General features: G+C 39.2%; 1 protein-coding gene and 1 long non-coding RNA gene across 5 annotated transcripts in view; one reads left to right on the top strand and one right to left on the bottom strand.

The window, feature by feature from the left end:
* LOC137230882 (NXPE family member 4-like) overlaps positions 1-20,868 on the top strand; it is a 74,901-nt gene that overhangs the window by 42,972 nt on the left and 11,061 nt on the right. For 2 of the 3 annotated variants that reach the window (XM_067751089.1, XM_067751088.1), the window contains exons 1-2: positions 15,852-17,229; positions 18,063-18,168. The exons of the other annotated variant lie outside the window; for it this stretch is intronic. In XM_067751089.1, the coding sequence (XP_067607190.1) occupies positions 18,073-18,168 (96 nt within the window). In that variant the 5' untranslated portion in view covers positions 15,852-17,229; positions 18,063-18,072. Of the gene's footprint in view, positions 1-15,851; positions 17,230-18,062; positions 18,169-20,868 lie in introns of those variants that run through there. 3 annotated transcript variants of the gene reach the window in all.
* LOC137230884 (uncharacterized) overlaps positions 1-20,868 on the bottom strand; it is a 46,862-nt gene that overhangs the window by 15,572 nt on the left and 10,422 nt on the right. Inside the window, exon 3 of one of the 2 annotated variants that reach the window (XR_010946283.1) lies at positions 6,192-9,955. The exons of the other annotated variant lie outside the window; for it this stretch is intronic. This is a non-coding gene — a long non-coding RNA (uncharacterized lncRNA). Of the gene's footprint in view, positions 1-6,191; positions 9,956-20,868 lie in introns of those variants that run through there. 2 annotated transcript variants of the gene reach the window in all.

Below are 20,868 nucleotides of genomic sequence, written 5' to 3'. Positions count from 1 at the left end.
TGTATTAGCAGTTCATTCCTTTTTATTGCTGAATTCTATTTCAGTGTATACCTATACCTAATTTTGTCTGTACCATATTCACCAGTTAAAAGACATGTAGGCTGTCTCCAATTTAGAAGCCATTATGAATAATGCTGCTATGAATATTTATGTGCAAATCTCTGTGTAGTTCATTGAATTTTTAGCTATACCTCTGTTTTATCATTAGTGGTTCTCAACTCTAGCAAGCTATGGTCTACAGTCCCCAAATGGTCCACAGCTTGTTTTCCTAAATACAATTTTATTGGAGCACAGCCCTTCATAGGCTTACATGTGGTCTGTGGTCATTTTCACATTGCACTACAACAGCAGAGTTGAGTACTTGTGACAGAGACACTCTGGGCTACGAAGCCTTAAATATTTACCACCTGGTCCTCTGTAGAAAAAAATCACTCCCCCTGCTCTAGAGTTTATAATGTGCATCTTTAACTTATGATAGTCTATTTTAAAATAATATACTATTCTGCAATTAATGTAGCAACCATACAACAGTATAATTCTACTTACTTCCTGCTACCCTTTGTACTCTTGTTATCATACAGTTTTATTTCTATTTCTGCTACAAACTCAGCAGTGTATAATAGATATACATCCTATAGGTTATGTTTCTCTGGAGAATCCTGACTAATACATCTTGTATGTCATGTGTCTTTTTTCTTGGGCTCCTTATAAGATTTCTCATCTTTGATTCTCAACAGTTTGACTAAGATATGCGTAGTTGAGGAAGTCTGTTGCTCTAGGGGTCCATTGAGCTTTGTATATCTGATATCTTTCCTCAGTTTGGGAAAATGCTAAGCCATTATCTCTTCAGATATATCTACTGCTCCATTATCTCTCCCTTCTCCTTTTAGGTCTCTAATTACTTATATATTGGGCCAGATGATATTGCCCCACATATCGTAGATATTCTGTTACTGGGTTTTTGCCTTTTTTCTTTTGGTTCTTCATTTTGTATAACTGCTATTGGCCTGTCTCCAAGTTTATTATTGCTTTCTTCTTCTGAGTCCAGCATGTCATAATTCGAATGAATTTTTCACTTCTGCATTATTTTTTTTTCATTTTTAACATTTTCATCTATAAGTTCCATCGAAATAACTGTTTGGGTCTTTTTTATAATTTTGACCTCTCTGCTGGAATTCCCCCATCTATTTACATTGTCCAATGTTTCTACTAGAGCCTTTAATATGTTTGCCACAGTTATATTAAAGTCTCTGTCTAATAATTCCAACAACAGGACTATCTTTGAGTCTTCCTTATGTGACTTGTAATTTTTTGACTCTGTGTCAAGACATTCTGTATAAACAAATAGTAGATATTGAAGGAAATAATACCCCCCCCCCCCACCAAAGGGTGTGCTCCTTCTTTCAAGGTACTTGAATGCAGGATTGAGTCAATTTAATCTCTCACTGAGCTGTGTCTGGGCTTTGTTACAGTTTTAGCTTGATTCAGTTCATCACTGGCTTTAAAAGTTTTGAAGGCAGATTTGCAGCAACATGGATGGACCTGGAGATTATCATACTAAGTGAAGTAAGTCAGACAGAGAAAGACAAATATCATATGATATCGCTTATATGTAGACTCTAAAAAAAATAATACAAATGAACTTATTTACAAAACAGAAACAGACTCACAGATTTAGAGAACGAACTTATGGTTACCGGGAGGAAGGATAGGGGGAAGGGATAGATTGGGAGTTTGGGATTGACATGTACACACAGCTATATTTAAAATAGATAACAAACAAGGACCTACTGTATAGCACAGGGAACGCTACTGATATTCTGTAATAACCTAAATGGGAAAAGAATTTGAAAAAGAATAGATACATGTATCAATATATGTATAACTGAATCACTTTGCTTACACCTGAAACAACACAACATTGTTAATCAACTATGCTCCAATATAAAATAAAAACTTAAAAAATATTTTGAAGGCAGAATCAGAGTACAGCTTGAGTCTGATCATACACAAGACTCCACAGATCCTTTTAGGCTTAAGAGGCTAACCATCAGCTTTCCAATTCATAATGGTAGCTTCTTTGGGTCTCTGGGGATTCTTATTTGTTCTCCAGTCTCACTTCTAAATTATTGCACCTCAGTAGATTCCTTTACGTCCAGCTTCCTTGTCTCTAACCTTTGGAGAATGCTGCAGTACATTAGCTGAATGCAGCCCAAAGTGCTTTGGAGAGATTTCTCTTAGTTCTCTCCTGTTTTCTTGCCTTTAGCAGGCCACAGCAATAAGCTTGGTGAAAGCTTGGATTGCTTCAGAGTCATGGGACAGCTCTCCTACCCTGTCCCCAGCATCAGTAGGCCACTGCCTTTCACTTGTGAAGGAACTGCTTGTTTCAAGAGGATTCTCTTAGCCTTGCTCTCAAACCTCAGTGTAATGTAAGTAAGTGTGGTAAGAGCAGATATCCTTGCCTTGCTTCTGACCTTAGAGAGAATGCATTCTGTCTTGTTCCATTAAGTATGATGTTAATATTGCTTAGTATAGATGACAACAAACTTACTACATGTCCAAATTTGTAACATACATCTAAACAGAACTGAGGAGGAAATTTACTTAGGATACATTTAATAAAACAAGAAAGTTTTTTTTTAACATCTTTATTGGAATATAATTTCTTTACAATGGTGTGCTAGTTTCTGCTTTATAACAAAGTGAATCAGTTATACGTATACATATGTTCCCATATCTCTTCCCTCTTGCGCCTCCCTCCCACCCTCCCTAACCCACCCCTCTAGGTGGTCACAAACCACCTAGCTGATCTCCCTGTGCTATGCGGCTACTTCCCACTAGCTATCTACTTTATGTTTGGTAGTGTATATATGTCCATGCCACTCTCTCACTTTGTCACAGCTTACCCTTCCCCCTCCCCATATCCTCAAGTCCATGCTCTAGTAGGTCTGTGTCTTTATTCCTGTCTTACCCTTAGGTTCTTCATGATCTTTTTTTTTTTTTCTTAGATTCCATATATATGTGTTAGCATACGGAATTTTTTTTCTCTTTCTGACTTACTTCACTCTGTATGACAGACTCTAGGTCCATCCACCTCACTACAAATAACTTAATTTCGTTTCTTTTTATGGCTGAGTAATATTCCATTGTACATATGTGCCACATCTTCTTTATCCATTCATCTGTTGATGGACACTTAGATTGCTTCCATGTCCTAGCTATTGTAAATAGAGCTGAAATGAACATTTTGGTACATGACTCTTTTTGAATTATGGTTTTCTCAGGGTATATGCCCAGTAGTGGGATTGCTGGGTCATATGGTAGTTCTATTTGTAGTTTTTCAAGGAACCTCCATACTATTCTCCATAGTGGCTGTATCAATTTACATTCCCACCAACAGTGCAAGAGGGTTCCCTTTTCTCCATACCCTCTCCAGCATTTATTGTTTCTAGATTTTTTGATGATGGCCATTCTGACTGGTGTGAGATGATATCTCATTGTAGTTTTGATTTGCATTTCTCTAATGATTAATGATTTTGAGCATTCTTTCATGTGTTTGTTGGCAGTCTGTATATCTTCTTTGGAGAAATGTCTATTTAGGTCTTCTGCCCATTTTTGGATTGGGTTGTTTATTTTTTTTTGATATTGAGCTGCATGAGCGGCTTGTAAATTTTGGAGATTAATCCTTTGTCAGTTGTTTCATTTGCAAATATTTTCTCCCATTCTGAGGGTTGTCTTATGGTCTTGTTTATGGTTTCCTTCGCTGTGCAAAAGCTTTGACATTTCATTAGGTCTCATTTGTTTATTTTTGTTTTTATTTCCATTTCTCTAGGAGGTGGGTCAAAAAGGATCTTGCTGTGATTTATGTCATAGAGTGTTCTGCCTATGTTTTGCTCTAAGAGTTTTATAGTTTCTGACCTTACAGTTAGGTATTTAATCCACTTTGAGTCTTCCAATCCAAGAACATGGTATATCTCTCCATCTGTTTGTGTCATTTTTTATTTCTTTCATCAGTGTTTTATAGTTTTCTGAGTACAAGTCTTTTGCCTCCTTAGGTAGGTTTATTCTTAGGTATTTTACCCCTTTTGTTGTGATGCTAAATGAGATTATTTCCTTAATTTCTCTTTCTGATTTTTCATTGTTAGTGTATAGGAATGCCAGAGATTTCTGTGCATTACTTTTGTATTCTGCAACTTTACCAAATTCACTGCTTAGTTCTAGTAGTTGTTTATTGGCACCTTTAGGATTTTCTATGTATAGTATTATGTCATCTGCAAACAGTGACAGTTTTACTTCTTCTTTTCCAATTTGTATTTGTTTTATTTCTTTTTCTTCTCTGATTACAGTGGCTAGGACTTCCAAAACTATGTTGAATAATAGTGGTGAGCATGCACATCCTTGTCTTGTTCCTGATCTTAGAGGAAATGCTTTCAGTTTTTCCCCATTGAGTATGATGCTTGCTGTGGGTTTGTCATATATGGCCTTTATTATGTTGAGGTAGGTTCCCTCTATGCCCATATTCTGGAAAGTTTTCATCATAAATGGGTGTTGAATTTTGTCAGAATCTTTTTCTGCATCTATTAAATGATCATATGGTTTTTACTCCTTAATTTGTTAACATGGTGTATTACATTGATTGAACTGCGCACATTGAAGAATCCTTGCATTCCTGGGTTAAATCCCACTTGATCATGGTGTATGATCCTTTTAATGTGTTGTTGGATTCTGTTTGCTAGTATTGTATTCAGGATTTTTTCAGCTATGTTCATCAGTGATATTGGTCTGTAATTTTCTTTTTTGTGGGATATCTTTGTCTGGTTTTGGTGTCAGGGTGATGGTGGCTTCATAGAACAAATTTGGGAGTGTTCCTCCCTCTGCAGTTTTTTGGAAGAGTTTGAGAAGGATGGGTGTTAGCTCTTCTCTAAATGTTTGATAGAATTCACCTGTGAAGCTATCTGGTCCTGGACTTTTGTTTGTTGGAAGATTTTTAATTACTGTTTCAAATTCATTACTTGTGATAGGTCTGTTTATATTTTCTAATTCTTCCTGGTTCAGTCTTGGAAAATTGTACCTTTCCAAGAATTTGTCCATTTCTTCATGGTTGTCCATTTTATTGGCATATAGTTGTTTGTAGTAGTCTCATAATCCTTTGTATTTCTGCAGTGTGAGCTGTGATTTCTCCTTTTTCATTTCTAATTTTATTGATTTGCATCCTCTCCCTTTTTTTCTTGATTAGTCTGGCTAAAGGTTTATCAATTTTGTTTATCTTCTCAAAGAACCAACTTTTTGTTTTATTGATCTTTGCTATTGTTTTCTTTTTTCTATTTCATTTATTTCTACTCTGATCTTTATGATTTCTTTCCTTCTACTGACTTTGGCTTTTCTTTGTTCTTCTTTCTCTAGTTGTTTTAGGTGTACGGTTAGATTGTTTATTTGAGATTTTTCTTGTGTCTTGAGGTGAGATTGAATTGCTGTAAAATTCCCTCTTAGCGCTGCTTTTGTTGAATCGCATAGGTTTGGGGTCATTGTGTTTTCATTTTCATTTGTTTCTGTTTTTTCATTTGTTTCATTTTCATTTGTTTCTATGTATTTTTTTATTTCTTCTTTGATTTCTTCAGTGATCTCTTGGTTATTTAGTAGCACACTGTTTAGTCTCCTTGTATTTGTGTTTTATACAGTTTTTTTCCTGTAATTGACTTCCAGTCTCATAGTGTTGTGGTCAGAAAAGATGCTTGATACGATTTCAATTTTCTTACATTTTCTGAGGCTTGATTTTTGACCCAAGATGTGATCTATCCTGGAGAATGTTCCATGTGCACTTGAGAAGAAAGTGTAATCTGCTGGTTTTGGATAGAATGTCCTATAAATATCAATTAAACCTATCTGGTCTATTGTGTCATCTAAAGATTGTGTTTCCTCATTAATTTTCTGTCTGAATGATCTGTCCATTGGTGTAAGTGAGGTGTTAAAGTCCCCCACTAATATTGTGTTACACTCAATTTCCTCTTTTATGGCTGTTAGCATTCGCTTTATGTATTAAGGTACTACTATGTTGAGTGGATATATATTTATAATTGTTATATCTTCTTCTTGGATTGATCCCTTGATCATTATGTAGTGTCCTTCCTTGTCTTTTGTACATTCTTTATTTTAAAGTCTATTTTATCTGATATGAGTATTGCTACTCCAGCTTTCTTTCTTTTTTTTTTTTTTTTTGTGGTACACGGGCCTCTCACTGTTGTGGCCCCTCCTGCTGTGGAGCACAGGCTCCGCACGCGCAGGCTCAGCGGCCATGGCTCACGGGCCTAGCCGCTCTGCGGCATGAGGGATCCTCCTGGACTGGGGCACGAACCCGTGTCCCCTGCATCGGCAGGCGGACTCTCAACCACTGCGCCACCAGGGAGGCCCTCCAGCTTTTTTTGATTTCCATTTGCATGGAATATCTTTTTCCACCCCCTCACTTTCAGTCTGTATGTGTCCCTAGGTCTGAAGTGGGTCTCTTGTAGACTTCATATATATGGGTCTTGTTTTTGTATCCATTCAGCTAGCCTGTGTCTTTTGTTTGGAGCATTTAATCCATTTACATTTAAGGTAATTATCGATATGTATGTTCCTATTAACATTTTCTTGATTGTTTTGGGTTTGTTATTATAGGTCTTTTCCTTCTCTTGTGTTTCCTGCCTAGAGAAGTTCCTTTAGCATTTGTTGTAAAGCTGGTTTGGTGGTGCTGAATTCTCTTAGCTTTTGCTCTCTGTAAAGGTTTAAATTTCTCTCCATCAAATCTGAATGAGATCCTTGCTGGGTAGAGTAATTTTGGTTGTAGGTTTTTCTCTTTCATCACTTTAAGTATATCCTGCCACTCCTTTCTGGCTTGCAGAGTTTCTGCTGAAAAATCAGCTGATAACCTTATGGAGATTCCTTTGTATGTTATTTTTTGCTTTTCCCTTGCTGCTTTTTATATTTTTTCTTTGAATTTAATTTTTGTTAGTTTGATTAATATGTGTCTTGGTGTGTTTCTCCTAAGGTTTATCCTGTATGGGACTCTGTGAGCTTCCTGGACTTGGTTGACTATTTCCTTTCCCATGTTAAGGAAGTTTTCCACCATAATCTCTTCAAATATTTTCTCAGACCCTTTCTTTTTCTCTTCTTCTTCTGGGACCCCTATAATTCAAATGTTGGCACATTTAATATTGTCCCAGAAGTCTCTGAGATTGTCTTCAATTCTTTTCGTTCTTTTTTCTTTATTCTGCTCCTCAGCAGTTATTTCCACCATGCTGTCTTCCAGCTCACTTATTCATTCTTCTGCCTCAGTTATTCTGTTATTGATTCCTTCTAGTGTATTTTTCATTTCAGTTATTGTGTTGTTCATCTGTTTGTTTGTTCTTAAATTCTTCTAGATCTTTGTTAAATATTTCTTGTATTTTCTCAATCCATACCTCCATTCTATTTCCGATATTCTCAATCATCTTTACTATCATTACTCTGAATTCTTTTTCAGATTGGTTGCCTACTTCCTCTTCATTTATTTGGTCTTGTAGGTTTTTACCTTGCTCTTTCATCTGTGACATATTTTTTGTCATCTCATTTTTTTGATGAGTGGGATTGTGTTCTTGTCTTACTGGTTGTTTGGCCTGAGGCTTCCAGAACTGGAGTTTGTAGGTTATTGGGTAGAGCTCGGTTTTGGTGCCAAGATGTGGACCTCTGGGAAACCTCACTCCATGGAATATTCCCTGGGGTCAGGTTCTCTGTTAGTCCAGTGGTTCAGACTCTGAGCTCCCACCGCAGGAGCTCTGGCCTGACCCCCAGTCCGTGAACCAAGATCCCACAAGCCTCACAGTGCAGGAAAAAAAAAGAAAAGAAAGAAAGGAGCAGAACAATAACAAAGAGTAAAAAATAAAATAAGGTTAGAAAACTAACAGATATGTTAGAAAGCATTAAAAAATTAAAATATAGATGAAACAACAACCAGAAGGTAAAACAGAACCACAATAGTAAGAAAGAGGAGAAAAAAAAAAAAGCTGGAAAAGGCCTTGGCTCTGGGGGGTGTGGCTTAGGCAGGGGTGGGCTTTAGGGGGTTGGTGGGGCCTATGCTTAGGACCCACTGGGCAGAAGAGGCCCTGGGGGAGGGCGGATGCTTTGGCTTAATGCAGCAGGAGGGGCCCAGGAGTGTCTCTGGACTTAGAGGTCAGAGGACCAGGTCCAGGACCCCATCAGGCTCACTGGGCCTGAGTGGGTGGGGGAAATGCTAAGTGCATTCCGCCCTGTTGCTCCAATCCTGGAGGGCCTCTCCCCATTGGCCTCTCTTCTACTTCCCCCCTCCCTCCCTCCTATGCCTCTAGGAGCCATGTGGCCAGAGGTGGCCCCAGAAGGCAGGGGACCAGACCCAGAAGCCCAACAGGCTTCCATAGGAGGAGTGAGTGGAGGAAACACCCTCTGCATCTCCCCTGATCTTCCAATCCCGGAGGGCCCCTCCCTGTCTGCCTCTACTCCTCTTCCCCCCTCCCCCCTTCCCTCCCTCCCTCCTATGCCCCTAGGACCCCCAGAGCTGGAGGGGGCCTCAGAGAACACAGAACCAGGCTCAGGACCCCAGCAGGCTTCCCAGGGCCCGAGTGGGTGGGGGAAATGCCCACTGCACCTTCCCTGATCTTCTGGCCCTGGAGGGTCACCCCCCACCATCTGCCTCTCTTCCTCTTCCCCCCTCCTCCCTCCCTCCCATGTCCCTATGACCCACAAGGCCAGAGGGGGCCCCGGAGAATGAAGTACGAGGCCAGGTCCCAGCAGGTCCCCAGGCCGAGTGGGCAGGGGAAACACCTGCCACACCTCCCCTGATCCTCTGATCCTGGAGGGACCCTCCTGGTCCACCTCTCCTCTTCTCCCCCCACCTTCCTCCTACACCCCTAGGACCAACATGGCCCAGAGGGGGCCATGGAGGACAGGGCATCTGGCCCGGGAGCCCAACACGTTTCCTGGGGCTGAGTGAGTGGGAGAAACACCTGCCTTGCCTCCCCTGATCCTCTGAGCCCCTAAGGGTCCCTCCAGGCATGGGAACAACTCCCCCCTCCCAGCCACCCCTCAGGGGCACCAGTCCTGTCCGGCTTCCACTTCTCCTCCGCACTCACCCACCCCCCGCATCCTACCCAGTTGCTCACGGGTTCCTCCCATCTCCTTGGGCATCAAGGTCCCCTACCAGTGTCCAGCAGGCACCCTAGTTGTAGGGAGACTCAAACTCCGTGTCTTCCCACACTGCCATCTTGACTCCAACCCCCAATACCAGACTATCTTAATTGCAATTGCTTTTTAATAAAATGTTATCTGGTAGGATAGGCCCTTCATTTTAAGCTTCTTCTACAGGTTTGGTTTCCTACTTTTGGCTTGTTGCTCTTCCATATAATAATTAGTCATCATATAGAGGTCTGATAGAATTTGGGGGAGAATTGCAATCCACATGATATTAAACTTTCTTATTCATAAACATGACATACCATTTCATTTATTCAGGTCTTCTTTTATGTCCTTCAGTGTTTCACAATGTTGCCCATAAAAATGTTTTATATCCTGTTTTAATTTTAGATGTTACTGCAAATAGAAGTTTTTACTATTATATTTTTAATTGGTCATTATTACTGCTTAGAATACAATTGATTTTATATGTTGATTAGTTTCCTAGGGCTACCATAACAAAGTTCGATAAACTGTGTGGCTGAAACCACATAAATTTATTCTCTCACAGTTTGGGAGGCTAGAATCTGAACTCAAGGTGTCAGTAAGATGACACTCCCTCTGAAGGCTCTAGGGAAGAATCCTTGCTCACCTGCCTCAGCTTCTAGTGGCCCCAGGCATTTCTTGGCTTCCGGCAACAGACTCCAATCTCTGCCTCCATCTCCATATGGCCTCTTTCGCTCTGTGTCCTCTTTTCTTTTTACAAGGACACCAGTCATTGAACTTCAGGCCTAACCTAAATTGAGAATGATTCCATCTTGAGATCCTTAACTAATTACATCTGCAAAGACCCTATTTCTAAATAAGGTCACAATCTGAGATTCCAGGTGGACATGAATTTGGGGTGGACACTATTCAACTCACTTACAATCTTATATCAAACAACTTGACCAAATTTTCTTATTATTTCTAATAGTTTGTGGATTATCATATCTTTTATGTCATCTTCAAACAGACAATTTTCTCATTTTCTGTCTCTTCTGTCATTCCTTTTTTGTTCCCCCTTAGGTCTTCCTACTTTTGCTACAACTCCATGAAAATATTGAACAAAAGTTGTAATGACAAGCAACTTTAATTTGTTACTAACTTGAGTATGAATTCTTCTAAAATTTCACAGGTAAGTGTAATGTAATATTTGATGTAGGGCTTTAATAAACATCCTGTATTATACTAATCCAGTTTCCTTCAATTCCTAGTTTGCTAAGAGGTTGTTTTTACATTGTTGTGTTTTCAAATTATGAATGAGTGTTGCATTTTATTGTCTTATTTTTCAGCGTCAATTGAAATGATCACATTTCTTTTATCTAACTGTTAATGTAGTTGTCAGGGAGGAAAAATTGTTCCTCTATCCTCCTACGTTCAGCAGCTGGAGTCCTATATATATTGTCTTTTTCTCTTGATCAGATTTACTAGAAAGTTGCTCATTTTTAGTTTTGTTCTAAGAATTGGCTTTTTATTCTGTTAATCATTTCTATTGTTCCTCTGTTTTATCTCTTATTAGTATCTGCTCCTACATTTGTGAATTCCTTACTTCTACTTTCTTTGGGTTTACTATGCTGTTCTTTTTCTATTCTTGACTTGGACATCTGGCTCATTTAGTGTTAATTCTTATTGCTATTTAATAGCTGCATTTACAGTTATATATTTCCCCCTCAGTACGACTTGGTGGATTTCCACAACATTTGACATAAAGTACTTTCATTGTTATTCACTGTCAAATATTTTATGATTTCATTGTGCTTTACATATAAATGATGAATTTAAAAGTTGTTGAGCGTTCCCTTGTGACTCAGTATTTTTGATTTTCACACGTACTTGAAAATAATGTAGTGTCTCTGTTTGTTTCCTTGGTTTTTACCCTACCTTTCTGGGATTCTTATTAAATATGGATATTGACATTTTTATTTCTTTGCTCCATATCTTTTAACTTGTCTTTCACATTCTTTCAACTTCTTCTTGATGATTTCTGGAGAGTTCTTCAACCTGATCTTCCAGGTTACTAATTTTATTTTTGTATACATTTTACTCTTGCACTCTATTATTTATTTTGGTTATTACATATTGTAGACCGAGACTCTTCCACTAGTTCTTCTTTATGACTGCTCATTTGTGCTTTACAGTCAAGCAATTGGTATCTCTTCTCTCTCTCAAATGATATTTATTATGCTTAATTCTAATTCTCGGTCTATGTGGCCCATTACTTTTCTCCTTTTTTATATAGTGATTGTGCTCTTCAGATGTCTCATTACTTTTTCCTGTGAGGTCACATTTCCCTGAAATTATTGGCTATCAATGGTAATGTCTTCCTAGGAGAACAGGCCAAATTCCAAGCCTTAGCTTGTGCCATTGGTAGTGAATTTGCAGGGGTTCTTAAAAGGATTCTTTAGTACTAAGAGCCTGTTTTGATCTGTCCTCAACAATTTTCCATTCTGTTACTCACACACCCAACCCTAAGTGACTTTTCTGTACCTCGACCCAAGTACAGTTTTCCCAAGAGTTGTCATCCTCTTATGATCTAGTCATCTAAACCAGAGGTTCTCAACCAAAGGAGGTATTTGGAAATGTGTGAGGGAAATTTGGAGGTTGCTCTATTGACATTGGGTTACTACAGGCATTTAGGGCAAGGGGCTGGGGTACTAAGCATGCCTTTTTATAACGCATAGAAAAATCCCACACAATGAAGTACTGTCCCAAACAGAATGACAGTAGTGCCCCCAGTAGTGATGGGGCAGAAGTTAAAGTTTAGGACTAGCTCATTCATTTGCACAAGTAGGTTTCTCCTCTGTACTCTCAGGGTCCCCTAGTGGTGCCTGATGCTGCTACACTGCCCCCAATCAGGTGCTCAGAGAGATGCTATTTCTCTGCCCTACGGTAGCAAGGTGGCAATCATTGTTCTAACCAGGGTATTATAAGGAGATTAAAAGGACTCAGAATGCTCGCCTCAATCTTTATCCTGCCCATGGCTTCCAGCTGTTTCCTTCCCTGGGTTCGCTTCCTCTCCCCAAACCCTCACCTCCATCAGGCACAACAGAACCCAGTTATCTTGGACTTCCTAGGGATATCTCACAGTTTTTATTAATGTCTCAAATACATCACCTCCTCTCACTTCTGTGGCATCTCCAGGGCTGGATCATGTGAGGGAATCACACCCTCTATTAGTATCCCATCCTGCTACCTCACAGGAACACTGATTATTAACAATATATGGGAAAAAAAGTACATGGAAAACTAATTTTGAAAAACGAGAGCAACAAAAGGAGATTCACCCCAGAAGATAATAAGATATTGTATCTTTATATTTGTATAAAGCCATGTTTTTAAAAAAAGCAAAATGAAACCCAAAAGAATAACATTTACAGAAAAATAGACCAAACAGGATTATAAAGCCCAGAAATACAGCAGGTATAGATGGCAACATGAAATGATAGAAGTGGCAGCACCAATCTGTGTGAACATGATAGTCTATTTGGTAAGTTATTTAGTAGATGATTTGGGGGGAAATGAACCATTTCATGGAGAAATATTTTCTCCACTTGAGAAAGCTTTTAAACTCTTTCTCTTGAAATAATTTTATAATTACAGAAAAGTTTCAAAAATAGTACAGAGAGCTCTCATATACCCTTCAGCCAGCTTCTCTTAATGATAACATCTTGTGTAACCATTGTGCAACGTTCAAAATCAAGAAATTAACATTGGTAGATTAGTAGCTAAACTACAGACTTTGTATGAATTTCACCAGTGTTTCCACGAATGCTCTTTCTCTGTTCCAGAACCCAATCTAAGGAAGCCACATTGCATTCAGTCATCGTGTCTCCTTAGTGTCTTCCTATCTCTGAAAGCTGCTTAATTTGGCATTATTTTTCATGATCACTACACTTTTGAATAGTATTGTCAGTTTGTCAAATGTCCCTCAATTTTGTCCTATCTAATATTTTCTCATAATTAGATTGGGGTCATGCATTTTTCTCAAGAATACCACAGAAGTGGTGTGCCCTTCTCGGTACAACATCATGAAAGGAGATACATCTTATTACTGCTGATATTAACCTTGACCACTTGTGTAAGCCGGTGTCCGCTGATTTTCTCCCTAAAGTTACTATTTTTCACTTTGAAATTAATAAATGTATTGGTGGAAAGATATTCTTGTTTCTCCTCAAACTTTCACCCAGTGGTTTTAGGATTCATCAGCAGATCTTGACTATTCCAACTATTCCTGCAGTGTTCTAATGCAGAGAAATGATGTACCTTGACAATGGATCTGTTTATATTAGGAAATGGAATACTTTTCATTCTGAAATGTCTGTATTTAACTTGCTCCACTTCATTCATGTTTTTCATAATAAAAAATGGGCATACATTTGCTTTACAATCATATAACTAAAAGCGTCTTGAGTAGTATAAGCGTTCCAGTCAAACCTGAAGGCCAAGACTTCTTGCAGAATTTTAAAATAAGTTCCTCTTCATTCTACCTTGGAGGTAAAGTCCCAGCCGGGCAAACCTGTTACTCAATGTTTGGTCAAAAACTGACTAGGTGGTCAGATGTCCGTATTCTCTTGTTCAAGCTGTGCAAATCCATCCAAGTTGTTCAGGAAACCAGACACATCACTGTCTGAACAAGCACATTCATTTACTTATCCACAAAAATTCCTGGACACGTGCTGCTACGATAACTAAAATATCAAAGTCAAGGGCATTTGAAAAAGATGCTCACAGTTTTCTTGTGTCTCATTTTTTCAACTTCCTGGAAAATATATTGCTTCCTGCTGCCAGTGAATAAAAATCTAATAACTTGTTTTTGCAATATGTGTACTAGCTGGTTTCATGTAATTTGGCCAGTGTCTCACATTTTAGAATTGAATCCTGTCTGAGAATTTGGAGGGTGAGATAAAAGTCTTCCTCCCAGCCCCCCAACATGCTCCAGTGCCTCACAGAGATGGAAAGCACTGCTGAGGACCTAACTGAAAGAGACTTTAGGGCATGATGCAGCCCTGGTAGTGAGCTGGAAACAACCCCAGCAGCTGGCACAGGTTTTCGTTGTGCTCCACCAGGTAGTGCCTTTCTGCCTCTGCTTCTCCTACTTCTGCTGTGAACATCTAACTAATTTCTACTCTCTGTGTTCTCTGCTTTGTGGATCCTGCTGCCTTGTGTCTTCTGCTATCTCATGCCTGCTGGCAGTACCTTGGAGTGGATAAAAATGCAGCTCTGGAGATCTGGCTTCATAGCCTGCCTCTTCCAGGTGCTGATTCTGTGAACTTAGTTAATGTTTAAACATCCTGTGCCTCACTGTCCTCATCTGAAAATGGTGATGACCTCACAGTGTAGTTCTGAGGGTTAAGTGGGTTAGTGCATGAAAAGCACTAGAACAGTGCCTGGTAAGTCCTCGAATAAATGTTAGCTGTTGTTATTTGATCCATGAGTCTCTTCCATCTACACCCACCAAGCTCTTCCGTCTCCACATGTATGTGTCTCTTTCACATTCCAGCAAATAGGAGATCTGAATGCAGGCAGTCACCATTGAAAGGGAGCATCCATATTTGGCAGGCATCTCATGCCAAGTTTGAAACAGGTGCTCATCTCTGTTATAGGTGGCCAGGTAACAATGACTTAGGCATAATGAAGCAGACTTAAAACTCTGTTTCACCACCTTTTTCAAAGAGAGCTCTGGGCATGGCAGTCCCTCTGAACTTCGTACACTTTCGCACAATACCTGAAAATGGCACAGAGGCCATGGTGATCTGTTACTAGTAAATCTGGGGCCATGGTGAGTTATCTACTCACGTGTCTGCCTCAGCATTGACCTTTCCCCTCACCACCAACATGGCTGAGCTGCACAGCCTGTGCCCTTCTTCATTACATTAGTGACATAGAGACCTATGCCAAGTTCTCACTGCTGGAACCTTGAGACTTCTTGCTATTGCATCTTCTTTCATCCTTCCTCCCCTTGTACTCAGATCCCATGGACACAAGACTTCCCACCATTCAGTGCAGCCTCCTTGGCAATGGGGTGCATCTTCTTTGATTCCTGAGGCCACGGCAGCCACTTCCCTAACTTGTGGCTGAGTCCCCACTGCGTGTTTCCTGGACATCTACTCTTTGCTTTGCCCGTTTTGCTTGGGCTCCTTTAGACCCCTGCCAAGGTAAGACTACTCTTACCCTATTCACACCCCCAAAGAATTGATGCTCTCCTGGGTTATATTTTATTGTGTGAACTCATGGCTCTATGTTCCTACTTCTGACTGAGCTCTCATGTTCAGACTACTCATTTAGACCCATAAATGTAAGGGAAAGGAAACTGCTCAAAGATGATGAGGAAAACATACTAACTGCAAAGAGCACATATATCGTGCTCACACCAGGCTTTTGAGCAAACTGAAAGAAAACATGGTTTAAAAAAAAGAGCCTTTTCTTTTAAATATATTGAACAATAAATATATGAACCACAGGATCTACCTGAACTTGCTTCTACCATACGTATTGGAGTCACGCTGAGTAGTGAAAAGGGCTCTGAATCAGAGGTCAAAGTGGCAGGAATCCTGGTCTCAGCTCTGTTTCAAAGCTCACTGGATGCTCTGTGCTTTGTGACCACCTGGAGGCGTGGGGTAGGGAGGGTGGGAGGGAAGGAGACGCAAGAGGGAAGAGATATGGGAACATATGTATATGTATAGCTGATTCACTTTGTTATAAAGCAGAAACTAACACCCCACTGTGAAGCAGTTATACTCCAATAAAGATGTAAAAAAAAAGCTCACTGGATGACCTGGACAAATCATTTAAACTCTCCTCTGTGCTCTCAGTTCCTCAAGTCAAGCATTTCTATTAAACTAACCCCAGGTTAACATTAAATATCAAGATTGATATGACTAAAGCAAAATTAAAATCCACATGGATTTTAATGTGTCTCAGAGTAGGCTGTGAACTTGTGTCTCAGAGTAGGCTGTGAACTTGGGTGGTTGCTGGCACCGGTCTCCTACGGAGCCGCCAAACCAGACCTACTGCAAACATTTATCTATTATTAGAGACTCCCTAGGGAAGAAGTGAGCAACTTCGACCAGTTGTATAAGGTTAAACAGCTTTTCCAACAGTCATTATGTAAAGACATAAGAAAGTATTGTTAAGGCCAGTTCCATAGAGCATGATGAAGGATGTTGGGAGCATTATCAAAATCCTAAAGATCCTTGTGAAATAGGTCTTGATTTCTTGCTTATACATATGACTGAAAGGATTGGTGTAGATGTTTAAAGATGTTTAACTTCCTGTGTGGGGCAGCACTAATGAAACTGTGGAAGGATCCACAGTGTAATCAGCTACTGCGTCCTATGAGCGCTGGTGCATTTGTCCTGGGCACATGCTTTTTCTGGCATCATTTCTATCGGTTCAAGAATACAAATCCCAGATGGATTCAAACCCATGACTGTAAGCGGTCACTCTCTTGGACTCAGAGTGAATCAATATCATTGTCTTGCCTACATTGTATTTGAGGTTCTTTCTTAATTCAGCAAATTTTACCGGGTACCTACTCTGTACTAGATAATATGCACCAGAATCTGGCAACTGGGTCTTGATGACAAGGCTCAGGTGGAGATTAAGTGGTTCAGCTTTTCACAGATGACAATTCATTCAAACTTCCAGATTCATTCACACATTTTCTTGTCAGGTATTTATTGTACACTTACTAAAATTAATAAAGTCTAAGAACATTAAAATTATCTAATTTAACCATACTGAGAATTTCATTTCTCCTCCCCACCTCTGCATGAACTGAGAACTGCAGCTGTGATCCAGGAACCTCCTTAAGGTGGGGCTGGCAAGCCTGATACTCACCTTACCTGAAACAAGCAGAGTATTCTGGATCTAAGCTCAAAGTATGCAGACTGCAATTTACACCTGTGATATGTCTTGGCACAGAGGAGAGGTACACCCGTAATACACCGGTGGCTTCAGAACAAAGCCTTATCACCCAGCTCACCATAGTTCCTGTGTATGGAATTAAGCAAAGTCTTTAAACTAAAGGTATGAAAATATTTGCAAAGTTGGGGAGGTCAGGGAAAGGAGTAATGTTTATTCTTGGGTGCAGAAACTTCTAATGTCTATGTATAAACTGGGGATCTAGGGTAGGAGGTGCTTCTAGGGGAGAGAAAATTTTGAGAGATGAGAAAATTTTAGAAGGGCAGTGTTTAAGCCATCTGATTTTAAAAGACAACTTGAAATTCCAGGGCAAAGACAGAAATGAAGATGTAACCATAGAAAACGTTGATAAAGCCTAAAACATTTTTTAAAGAAAGAGAGAAATCTGAATTTTAAAACAAATCTTTTCAAGCTTGAGGGGTGCTAGAAAGGCTGGTAAGACAAGAAAGGGGAACCTATTAACAGATTAGTAAAAAGGAAGCTGGAAAAATCAAGTTGCATTAAAAGGGCCCGAGAAGAATGTGATTATCAGAGTCAGTATTTATTGGGATGTTTTGTGTCTGCTCTTCCTGTTTAAGGGAAGAGAATAGGAAACCTGTTAGATGACACATAGCCTGGAAACTTCCTCTAAGCATGAGCAACCCTGCATCCATCAGGCCCTTAGTTGCTCAACTTCTTACAGTCCATGGTGGGCTCCATTCTCAGAAGATGACGAGGAAAACATACTAACTGCAAAGAGCACATATATCGTTTTGTGTACTCTCTTGAGGTACAAGCTAATAAAGGCAGCTGGGAGACAGCAAGAGCAGCAGGAGGACCAAGTTTCAATTCTGGGAGTAACTCATACGAGGACAAAAAGAATCAGGAGGCATAAACTTTTCAAGTATTTCTGCATTTCTTTCCTGGTTTTGTGCCCGTTTTTGTATTGTCTCTTTTAGGATCCCAATCATGACAATGAGAATAACAAATCATAAGTCACTGTTGGTGTTGTTGTTTATATTAGCCTCCTGGATCACTTTTACAGTTTTCCAAAACTCCACAAAGGTAGGAACTGCTTTCTTTATGTGTTTTACAAAAGTACATTTTTACTCGACACTTCATCTGTTCTAGAAAAGTCCAAACAAACACACCTATAGATTGTAGTAGGGGAGTTTCAACAGCTTACACACCTTTAAGAGCCAAGGTACTTGAAAATAATCATGCAATATGAGAGAGGATAATATTGCGTGTGTGTGTGTGTGTGTGTGTGTGTGTGTATACACACATTCTTCTTTTGTCACTTATATTTGCATTGCAACAGTCTTCTCCCAATGCTTAGCTTGTCTTTACACCTTCTCCAAGGAACCTCTGAACAACAGAATATTTTCATGTTTATGTAGTAAAATTTATGTTAATACTGTTACTGTTAATACTGTTAATACTTTTTACTGTTAATACTTTTTACTGTTAATACTTCTTGAGTACTAATAAACCCTTCCCTATGCCGACATCAAATTATTTATCTAAATATTCTACTTAAAGTTTTAAAGGTTGCTTTAGACATTTAGCCCTGTAATGTACTTGGATTTTTTTTTTTTTTTTTTTTTTTTTGCTGATTTTTCTTTTATTTCCATATGGATAACCACTTTTTCAGCTCTTTTTATTTTGTAATCCTTCCTTTCCAAGCTGATTTATCATGTCATTTTTGTTGTATATCAAAATCTCTAATAAATACAGGTCCCTCTGTGGGCTCTTCATTCTATTCCATTGAACAATTTGTCTTCCCTGTATCAATACCACATGGCTATAGTTAACAGAGCTTCATAATTAGTTTTGAAAACTTCTTTAGTTTTCGGCCAGTCTTGGCTCTTCACTCTCTCTTATATATTTTAGAATCAGACTGTCAAATTTAGTGAAAAATTCTACTTAAATTATAAGTCCATGACATTAGCCATATAGATCAAATTGAGAAAACTGATATGTTTATAATATTATTTTGCTGTTTATCAACATGTAATCTCTCTCCATCTATACAGGTCTTCTTCAAGATCTTTCACTAAATTTTATAACTTTTGCATTCAGGTCTTATACATCTTTTGTTAGAGTGATACCACGGTACTTCATAATTTTTCTGTTGCTGTTGTCAATAGTGTCCTTTTAAATACATTCTCTAATTGCTTACTGCTGGTGTAAAGGAATCCAACTGACTTTTGCATAAGGAACAGTAGGATTTTACTTTCCAAGATCTTGAAAGACTCACTAGTTCACAGATCCAATATTGTCTAGATCTCTCTGAGTACAGAATGTATACTTGTTCTAAAATTTTGATTTTTCTATTAATTCTGTTCCCTTGGATGTCTCCTCTTTGTTGAACCTGATACCTCTCTCTCATGAGTTAATTTTTTTTTTTTTTGGCCACGCCACGTGGCTTGCAGGATCTTAGTTCCCCAACCAGGGATCCAACCCGTGCCCCCTGCAATGGAAGCATGGAGTATTAACCACTGGACCACCAGGGAAGTCCCTCGCATGAGTTACCTTTCATGAAAACTTTTTGCTAATTCTTGGTTGTGTACTTTCTTACACCTGAGATTCTGTGGTGGCCAGTGTGCAGTGCTGTTACCTGTTTGCTCCAGCATGTTTGTGGCAGAGATGCAAAAAGTGCTGCAGGGCAACAAACGCTCCCCACTTTTCTAAAGGGTTGCCAGGCACACTGGGTCCTACCCAGCTCTCCAGCTTAAATATCTGTAGTTTTTACTCTCACCAGAGTACAGAAGTCCCTGTTTCTAGCTGTCTGGCCCAGGCACGGGCAGGGAAATAAGGAGGTGTCAACCTGCCTGGTTTGTCCTCCTGTGAGCCTCCCCTTCACCCCTTTTTATTCCAGTTATCACCCTCCTCCATGTTGGTAATGTCCCTGCAGTGACTTCCTTCTTTTGCCAAAGCCTCATCTACATGCGTTGGAGCCATGGTTTCCTTCTTTGATCTAATCTCATCTGCATTTCGTTCTTCAGGAGACTGCTTATAAGTTCTGGTCCATATAAGGTATCTCTTCCTATTTCCCAGAACAATTAGAAAATTTTAAGTTCTTTTCTGCCGTTTATACAATTTTATGGTGGGAAATCGAGGCTATAATATGTGCTTACTCCTCCACCTTGAATCAGAATTTTCCTGTTACTTTTCTACTAAAAAAAAATTGTGCAGAGAATATTATTCTACCATACTGAAAATCACTTGTAATTTTCATGTGAAGTTGTAGCAGTTTAAAAACATCTGATAATGTACTGTATGGTTAAAAGATGTTACTAAGATAATGTTCAGATCCTCTAGGTACTTACTCTTTTATTTAAAACATCTTTATTGGAGTATAATTGCTTTACGATGTTGTGTTAGTTTCTGCTGTATAACAAAGTGAATCAGCTATATGTATACATATATCCCCATATCCCCTCCTTCTTTCGCCTCCCTCCCACCCTCCCTATCTCACCCCGCTGATCTCCCTGTGCTATGCAGGTGCTTCCCACTAGCTATTTTACATTTGGTACTTACTCATTTTTTAATTTAGTTCCTGCAGCAAATACTGAGAAATTTTTTCATTTCTGATCCTGATTGTGGATTTTTCTACTTCTCCCTTTAGTTCTGTCCATTTTTGTTTCACATATAAATACATGTATACGTAGGCACATACACATTTAAGGTTGCTATGTTTTCAGACCAATTGATGCTGTTATCACTAAGAAATGTCCATCTTTATGTCTGGTGATACTCTTT

Source organism: Pseudorca crassidens, chromosome 9 (genome assembly GCF_039906515.1).
Source record: "Pseudorca crassidens isolate mPseCra1 chromosome 9, mPseCra1.hap1, whole genome shotgun sequence".
Taxonomy (NCBI): Eukaryota; Metazoa; Chordata; class Mammalia; order Artiodactyla; family Delphinidae; genus Pseudorca; species Pseudorca crassidens.
The sequence above is the reverse complement of the archived record's forward strand: the minus strand, read 5'-3'. Positions and strand labels throughout refer to the sequence as shown.